Source organism: Hyperoodon ampullatus (assembly GCF_949752795.1).
Source record: "Hyperoodon ampullatus genome assembly, chromosome: 3".
Lineage (NCBI taxonomy): Eukaryota > Metazoa > Chordata > Mammalia > Artiodactyla > Ziphiidae > Hyperoodon > Hyperoodon ampullatus.
In genome coordinates this window covers 96217710-96227032 of record NC_136916.1, presented here as the reverse complement: position 1 = coordinate 96227032, position 9323 = coordinate 96217710, and the positions used below count along the sequence as shown (strand labels likewise).

General features: G+C 41.6%; 1 protein-coding gene across 1 annotated transcript in view; it reads right to left on the bottom strand.

Moving 5' to 3' along the window:
- Positions 1-3745: 3745 nt before the first annotated feature.
- Positions 3746-9323, bottom strand: part of CCDC32 (coiled-coil domain containing 32) — a 32149-nt gene continuing 26571 nt past the window's right edge. The window contains exon 4 of the mRNA XM_079700869.1: positions 3746-4647. Coding sequence (XP_079556995.1) covers positions 4599-4647 — 49 coding nt within the window. The 3' untranslated portion in view covers positions 3746-4598. The remainder of the gene's footprint in view (positions 4648-9323) is intronic.

Here is a 9323-nt window from a genome sequence, read left to right as displayed (position 1 = left end):
ATATCTTCTTTGGAGAAATGTCTATTCAGATCCTTTGTTCATTTTTTAGTTGGATTACTTGTCATTTTATTATTTTAAGAGTTCTTTATATATGTTAGATACCAGCACCTTATCAGACATTGGATTTGTAAATATTTTTGCAAATACTTTATCTGATTTGAAAATATTTTATCTCATTCTGTGGGTTGTCTTTTTTTCTTTCCTGATGGTGTTTATTCTCTGAAGCACAAAAATTTTTAATTTTGATGAAGTTCAGTTTATCTATTTTTTCTTCTGTCACTTGTGACCCCAAGGTCACAAGGATTTATACCTACATTTTCTTCCTATATTTCTTCTAAGAAATATATGGTGTTTTGGTTTGAGGTAGGAGGCCAACTTTGGATATCCAGTTGTCCCAACACCATTTGCTGAAAAGACTGTTCATTCCCCCATTGAATTGTCTTGGCACCCTTGTTGAAAATCAGTTGATTATAAATTTAAAGGTTTATTTCTAGACTCTCGATTATATCCTATTGCTCTATACCTATCCTTAGACCAGCACCACACTGTCTTGATTACTGTGAATTTGTATTAAGTTTTGAAATTGGGAACAGTGAGTCTTTCAGCTTTGCTCTTTTTCAAGATTGTTTTGGCAACTCTGGGTCCCTGGAATTTCCATATGAATCTTGAGTGAGGTTGTGAATTTCTACAAAAAATCCAGCTAGGATTTTGAGGTGGATTATGTGGAATCTGTAGATCAATTTTAAGATCATTGGTGTCTTAACCGTATTGTCTTCTGATCCATGAACATAGGATGTCTATTAATTAGGTGCACATCTGATTTTTTATTTTATTTTTACTAGGCAGGAAGCTAAAATATCAGAAGGTTCTGGTTCACTCTCAAACATCTGGGTACCTTGAATAAAGCCTACTAAGCAGGTGAGTGTCGTTCAGCACAGCTTGAGGATAACACTCCCTCCCTTTGCAGTACAGACAGTTGCTCAGAATAACTTGGAGTCGTTGCCACAAATGGCTGGTTTTGTACTGTAAGAAAGTTTGGGAAAGTTTTCTCTGGACTTACTTTCCTTACCTGTAATAAAGGTAATAACTATGATTACCTCAATCACTTTAGTAAAACTAAATGAAAAAAAGTTTAATTATAAAAAATCAATAGAAAAAGATTTGAACAGACATTTCTTTAAAGAAGATATACAAATGGCCAATAAACAAATGAAATATGCTCAGTGTCATTAGCCAACATGCAAATTGAGACCATGTTGGGATACATACCCACCAGAATGGCTAAAATTTAAAAGACTGACAAAGCCTTTTACTGGTGAGAATACAGAACAATTGGGACTCTCATTTACTGCTGGTGGGAGTGTTAAATGGTACAACCACTTTGGAAAAGATTGGCTGTTTTTTGTAAAGTTAACATACATAACAGTATGTGGTATTTACCCAAGAGATATGAAAATATACATCTATAGAAAGATTTGTACATGAATATTAAGAGCAGTTTTATTCACAATAACCAAAAATCAGAAACAACCCAAGATCCATTGACAGGAGAATGGATAAATAAATTGTGGTATATCCAATACAATTAAAGACAAGTCAGTAATTTAAGAGAACAAATTACTGATACACACAACACGCATGAATCTTAAAAATATTATGCTGAATGTAAGAAGCCAAACACGATGATTTCATTTGTATGAAATTCTAGAGCAGACTAAACTAAGCTATAGTAACAGCAGATGAGTTGTTTCCTGGTGACAATGCGCGTTGGAGGAATGACTGCAAAGAGGCTTAAGGAAACTTTCTGAGGTGATGGAAGTGCTCTGTCTTCATTGGAAGCGTGGTTATATGAGTTTATAGCTTTGGAAAAACTCGATTGAGCTGCTTTTAGTGTACTTGATGTACGTTAGAATTAGTATACTTAAAAGGATACATTTGTGATAAAATAAAATTAATATACTTAAAATGGGTATACTTTATTATATGTTGATTTGAAAATAAGTCCACACTCCAGAGTTGGCTATTACAAGTGCTCCAGCTCTTTCTATCTTATCTGTATCAGGTGCTTCGCTAATTATCAGAATGAATGTTAGAAACGGTGAAAATACTTATTGATCAATAAATTAATAAATGCCTCCCTCAGTATTGTTGCGAGGACCAAATGTGATAACATGTGCAAGTACCGCTTTGATGGACTTTACAAGCAAGTCTTGGCTTACGAGTCAGAAATCCCCCAAGTTTCCAGCGTCCTCACAACCCTGAACTAAATGCCTGAGAGGTCCCTCTGGCTGTCCCCTCCCAGGGTCTTGGCTTGCTTACAGTCACCTCCAGGTCACCCGCCCACAATGTCTGGCCCCACCCAGTGCCCAGGCCCCTGGGGGTTCATACTCTGGTGTCTCTCCTTAGGTATAAATAAAACAGTGTCCTGAATAATTGCACATCTCGTCCTTGGCTTTTTTCTCCCTGACCCTGCAAGTTACTTTGAGTAGTGGTTGGAAGTGGTTGGGCTTTACTGTTCTTTCCCACTGAGAGAGCAGGAGTAAAGACCCTTCCAACAACGACTCCTCTGAGCAGCCTGGTGTATGCGTGGGCTGCCCACTGCAGCCTCACCTCCCACGATGTGGGCTCTGTAGACCAGATCCTGGGAAAGTTAAAGCTGCTCACACCCCAGGGGTAAACACAGTTGACAGTGCTCACTGTCCTTCCAGAACTTTTTTTAGGCACGTGAAAATATATGGGCTTGTTTATAAGTGTGTGTTCATTTAAAAAAAAAAAACAGACTGGTATCATATTCTTTCAATTCAACAAGTATTTGTTGATTACCTTCTATATGCTAGGCACTTTTGAATCATTACAAATAATTCTGCAGCTTGCAGTTTTTGCTTAAAAAATCTTTCCATGTCAATACATAATGATCTGTCATTATTTTTTCATTATTGTAAAACATTAGTGCACTTATCACTTTGATGTATTTTATGCTGTGATAAATGTGGAGTTGATAGAGGTATGCATAGCTATTTCTATCACCAGCATTGGGTGGGATACAATGAGCAGATTACCTAAGATTAAGAAATTGGGCAGTAGTATGGGTTATGGACTTAAGTTATAGGATCTTTCTCCCTAATGAGCTAAAGCATGTTTTTCAGTTTTGCTTTCTACTGTGGGTCTGTTAGATCAGTACAACCACTTATGCTCTGCATCATTGTGATAGCTGATACTGAGGGAGTTTGTTGGGATTGGAGGATGGCAAGTGGAGGCCAAGGTAGGACTAGAGAAGTAAGATGGGCCCTGAGCACTTGGGATATTAGAGGTCATGTAAAGAGCCATGGGACAATATTAGAATTTTATATTATTTTTTTCTGCTTTTAATGAGATTGACATATAACATGGTATTAGTTTAAGTGTACAACATAATGACTTGACATCATATATATATATATATATATATATATATATATATATATATAAATGATCACCACAATAAGTTTAGTTAACATCCATCACCTCAAAGAGTTATAATTTTTTTCTTGTGATGAGAATTATTAAGACCTACTCTCTCAGCAACTTCCAAATATGCAATTCATATTTATGTTAATATAGTCACCATGTTGTATATAACATCCCCAGAACTTATTTATCTTATAACTGGAGATTTGTACCTTTTGACGACCTTCACCCATTTTCCCCAACCCCATCCTCTACCCCCTGGCCCTGGCAACCACCAATCTGTTCTCTGTTTCCAATAGTTGGGGTTTTTTAGATTCATCATGTAAGTGAAAGGATACAGTATCTGTCTTTGTCTGACTTATTCCACTTGGCATAATGCCCTCAAGGCCCATCCATGTTGTTGCAAATGGCAGGATTTCCTTCTTTTTTGTGGCTGAATAATATTCCAGTATATATGTGTGTGTATGTATACATGCCATATTTTCTTTATATATACCATATTTTCTTTGTCCATTCATCCATCTATGGACACTAAGGTTGTTTCCATGTCTTGGCTGCTGTAAATAATGCTGCAATGAACATGGGAGTATAGATATCTTTTTGAGATAGTGATTTCATTTCCTTCGGATGCATACCCAGAAGTAGAATTACTGGATCATATGGTAGCTCTATTTTTAATTTTTTTTTTTTTTTGGAAGCCCTATTTTCAATTTTTTGAGGGACTGTTTTCCATAGTGGCTGCACCCATTTATATTCCAACCAACAGTGTACAAGTGTTCCCTTTTCTCCACATCCTCTCCAACACTTATTTCTTGTCTTTTTCTTTTTTTTTTTTTTTTTTTTTTTTTGCGGTACGAGGGCCTCTCACCGTCGTGGGCTCTCCCGTTGCAGGCTCAGCGGCCATGGCTCACAGGCCCAGCCGCTCTGCGGCATGTGGGATCCTCCCGGACCGGGGCACAAACCCATGTCCCCTGCATCGGCAGGCGGACTCTCAACCACTGCGCCACAAGGGAAGCCCTTTTTTTTCTTTTAAGAGTGTATTTTGGGACTTCCCTGGTAGTCCAGCGGGTAAAACTCCGTGCTCCCAATGCCTGGGTTCGATCTCTGGTCAGGGAACTAGATTCTGCATGCTGCAGCTAAAGATCCCGCACTCAGCAAAGAAGATCTGCGTGCAGCAAGTAAGACCCGGCGCAGCCAAATCTAAAAAAAAAAAAAAAAAAAAAAAGAATGTATTTTGTTGTTGTTGTTTTATTTTTTTGGCCGCACTGCAGCTTGCGGGATCTTAGTTCCCAGACCAGGGATTGAACCCATGCCCCCTTCAGTGGAAGTGCGGAGTCTTAACCTGTGGACCACCAGGGAAATGCCTCTTGACTTTTTAATAATACCCACTCTGACAAGTGTGAGGAGATATCTCACCATGGTTTTTAATTATTATTATTATTTTTTTTAATCTCATTGTAGCTTTGATTTGCATTTCCCTGATGATTAGTGATATCAAACATTTTTTCATGTGCCTGTTGGCCCTCTGTATGTCTTCTTTGGAAAAATGTCTATTCAGACCCTCTACCCATTTTTAAAATCAGATTTTTCTTTTTTTGCTATTGAATTGTATGAGTTCTTTATATATTTTGGATATTAACTCCTTATTAGACATATGATTTGCAAATATTTTCTCCCATTCTATAGGTTGCCATTTCATTTTGTGGATGATTTTCTTTGGCTGTACAGAAGTTTTCTTTGTTTTTGTTTTTGTTTTTAACATCTTTATTGGAATATAATTGCTTTTACAATGATGTGTTAGTTCCTGCTTTATAACAAAGTGAATCAGCTATACATATACATATATCCCCATATCTCTTCCCTCTTGCGTCTCCCTCTCACCCTCCCTATCCCACCCCTCTAGGTGGTCACAAAGAACCGAGATGATCTCCCTGTGCTATGTGGCTGCTTCCCACTAGCTATCTATTTTACATTTGGTAGTGTATATATGTCCATGCCACTCTCTCACTTCGCCCCAGCTTACCCTTCCCCCTCCCCGTGTCCTCAAGTCCATTCTCTACGTCTGTGTCTTTATTCCTGTCCTGCCCCTAGGTTCTTCACAACCAGTTTTTTTTTTAAGATTCCATATATATGTGTTAGCATACAGTATTTGTTTTTCTCTTTGTGCAGAAGTTTTTGATGTAGTCCCACTTGTTTATTTCTGCTTTTGTTGCCTTTGCTTTTGGTGTCGAATCCAAAAAAGTCATCCCCACGTTCAGTGTCAGGAGCTTACCACCTGTTTTCTTCTATGAGTTTTATGGTTCCAGGTCTTATGTTCAAGTTTTAGTCCACTTTGAGTTGATTTTGTGTATGGTATAACTTAGTGGCCCAGTTTCATTCATTTGCCTGTGGCTGTTCAGTTTTCCCAACACCATCTATTGAAGAGGTTATCTTTTCCCCATTTTATATTCTTGGCTCTTTTGTCATAAATTAAGTGACTGTATATGCATGGGTTTATCTCTGGGCTCTCTATTCTGTTCCATTGATGTATATGTCTGTTTTATGCCAATACCATACTGTTTTGATTATTATAGCTTTCTAATAAAGTATGCAGTCAAGGGCTTCCCTGGTGGCGCAGTGGTTGAGAGTCCACCTGCCAATGTAGGGGACACAGGTTCGTGCCCCGGTCCGGGAAGATCCCGCATGCCGTGGAGCGGCTGGGCCCGTGAGCCATGGCCGCTGAGCCTGCGCGTCCAGAGCCTGTGCTCTGCAACGGGAGAGACCACAACAGTGAGAGGCCTGCGTACCGCAAAAAAAAAAAAGTATGAAGTCAAGAAGTGTGATGCCTCCAGCTTCGTTCTTTTTTTTTTTTTTTTTTCCCTATTTTTTGGCTGTGCCTCACAGCATGCAGGATCTTTGTTCCCTGACCAGGGATCGAACTCGTGACGCCTGCAGTGGAAGAACAGTGTCTTAACCACTGGACTATCAGGGAAGTACCCAGGTTTGTTCTTTCTCAAGATTGCTTTGGCTATTTGGGTCTTTTGTGGTGCCACACAAATTTTAGGAATGTTTTTTCTATTTTTGTGAAAAACGCCATTTGAATTTTGATAGGGATTGCTTTGAATCTGTAGATGGCCTTAGGATCTGTCACTTTTTTAGATAGCTGCATAGTACCCCACAGCATGGCAGCATCATGACACCACAATGTCTTTAACTGTTTCTCTAATTTTAGACATTCAGATTGCCTCTGTATACTTTCTATTTCAAACAATGCTGCAATGATTGCCTATATATGATCTTGAGCACATTTGTGAATATTTCTGATAGACTCCTATGAGGGGAATTGCTTAATTAAAGAGAGTATGCAGAATATTCCTATTTGTTGTTCCCAGGTATCGAGATTGTACCCATTTCTCTCTTACCACTAGTGTATGAGAGGACCCTGCTCCCTGTGGTCTGTAAGTAATTCTGTCAATCTGCAAGGCGAAAATGGGCAAAACCTTTTCAGTAGGAATCAACCTCAGCCATGGATTTTTTTTTTTTTTTTTTTTTTTTTTTGCGGTACGCGGGCCTCTCACTGTTGTGGCCTCTCCCATTGCGGAGCACAGGCTCCAGACGCGCAGGCTCAGCAGCCATGGCTCACGGGCCCAGCCGCTCCGCGGCATGTGGGATCTTCGCAGACCGGGGCACGAACCCGCGTCCCCTGCATCGGCAGGCGGACTCTCAACCACTGCGCCACCAGGGAAGCCCATGGATATTAACAGAGTAGTTTATGACCTTCAGCACAGGGCACTTCTAGACTATAAATTAAGAGAGGTCAAGCTCTGGTCGCTCCTATGGGTGAGCTTCAGATTTGACTAACACTGGCTCAGGTTAGTTGTGCAATTTCACAAGTGGGGATTCTTTTCTCCCTTCCCATCACCCTCTAAGGTAAATGTCATTATCTCATTTATAGATGAAGAAACAGGTCCAGAGAGGCTGATGCCTCCAAATCACAAAGTTAATAAGTAACAGAGTCAGGGAGGAAGGGTAAAGGGAAGAATAGCAAGGGTAAGGCCAATAATAACCCTGGGGCTTGTGTGGGACTAGGCCTAGGTCTCAAGGCCAGACCAGAGGAGTGGGGTTGGGGGCCGGGAATGATGCTAAATTCCTTCCCAGACTAGAGCAGGTGGGATCTGTTCTGCCTGCGTTTGTCCTGGTTGGGCAGGAGGCAGAGGCTGCAAATATGGAGAGAGGAATGCCTTGGGTCTCGTAACTCACAAGGACCGAGGGAGGAGTGGAGAGGACTGTTACCCTAGTGATGGCGGAGGTGTCTACAAGTTGATTATATGTGTGCAGGCCTCGTCTACAAACTACTGGGAAACCTCATCCTTCCTCCCAGCTGGCTGCTGCTCAGTCACTGCCCAGTGCCCTCTGTATAGACCTCATTCCTCCAAATAAAAGCAGCCCCTTAAGCGATCCTTGTAGAGCGGGGGCTCTAAGCCCGGGATTTCAAGGACAGACTCTTGTTTAACCACTTTGTTCCAGCACTTGTAGATCAGTCTTCAGAGCTCAGTGCTCTGAAGAAACATTTTCAGCAGATTCTGGGTGGGGCGCTAGCAGACAGCCCAGTGCCTTTCCCTTGAGAATCCATTCATTCCCCAGGGAAGCTCAGCTCCAGTGGACAAGCTTCCAGGATCACAGAAACTTCTGTGGCCCTACACATGCAGAGTTTCAGTCCTCAAATAGGCACCACCCCAGGGGTGGTGCCAACGCAGCCTCTGCCCCCCACAACCTAGGGGAAGGCACAATATACCTCTCCCTCTGCCAGGTGTGTTAAGGGGGCCCTGCCCACTGGCAGCGTGACTGACCTGGTAGTTTTTTGGTGCTTTCAGATCTGGGAGGCCTGTGGACCGCAGAGAGGAGCCTTGCATCCTGAGCCTAGCGAGACTGTGGTCGAGGATCTCAGGAAGGTATAGTCTCTCAACTTTCTTATTTGCAAAAATAGTAGTAAATCATCCATCCTGTGCTGATGTAAGAGAATGTTTTTTATTCTTAGGAAATTCTATATATGCATGGGGAGGGAGTGGCACGGAGATAGCAAAGATGCAAATAATTGGTGAATCTGAGTAAAACGTATTTGGAAATTCCTTGTATTGCACAACTTTTCTGTAAGTTTGAAATTGTATCGAAATTAAGTGCCGACACGGGGCTTCCCTGGTGGCGAAGTGGTTAGGAATCCGCCTGCCAATGCAGGGGACAAGGGTTCGATCCCTGGTCCAGGAGGATCCCACATGCCACGGAGCAACTAAGCCCGTGCACCACAACTACTGAGCCTGCGCTCTAGAGCCCGCGAGCCACAACCACTGAGCCCACGTGCCACAACTACTGAAGCCCACGTGCCTAGAACCTGTGCTCTGCAACAAGAGAAGCCACTGCAATGAGAAGCCTGTGCACTGCAATAAAGAGTAGCCCTCGTTCTGCAACTAGACAAAGCCCACACGCAGCAACGAAGACCCAACATAGCCATAAATAAATAAACAAAAATTAAATAGTGACAAAGAAGTAGTAGAATTACAAAAATCAAAGGAGTATATTTAGGTAAATTAATTCTCATTCCCACCCGACTAGCCCAAGAATAGATTTAATTTTTGTGTAAATTTTGAATTTTTCTTACCCAGTTGTAATCATGGCAAATTTTATAGTCTTTTTTTTTTTTTTTTTTTTTTTTTGCGGTACACGTGCCTCTCACTGTTGTGGCCTCTCCCGTTGCGGAGCACAGGCTCCGGACGCACAGGCTCAGCGGCCATGGCTCACGGGCCCAGCCACTCCATGGCATGTGGGATCCTCCCGGACTGGGGCACGAACCCGTGTCCCCTGCATCGGCAGGCGGACTCTCAACCACTGCACCACCAGGG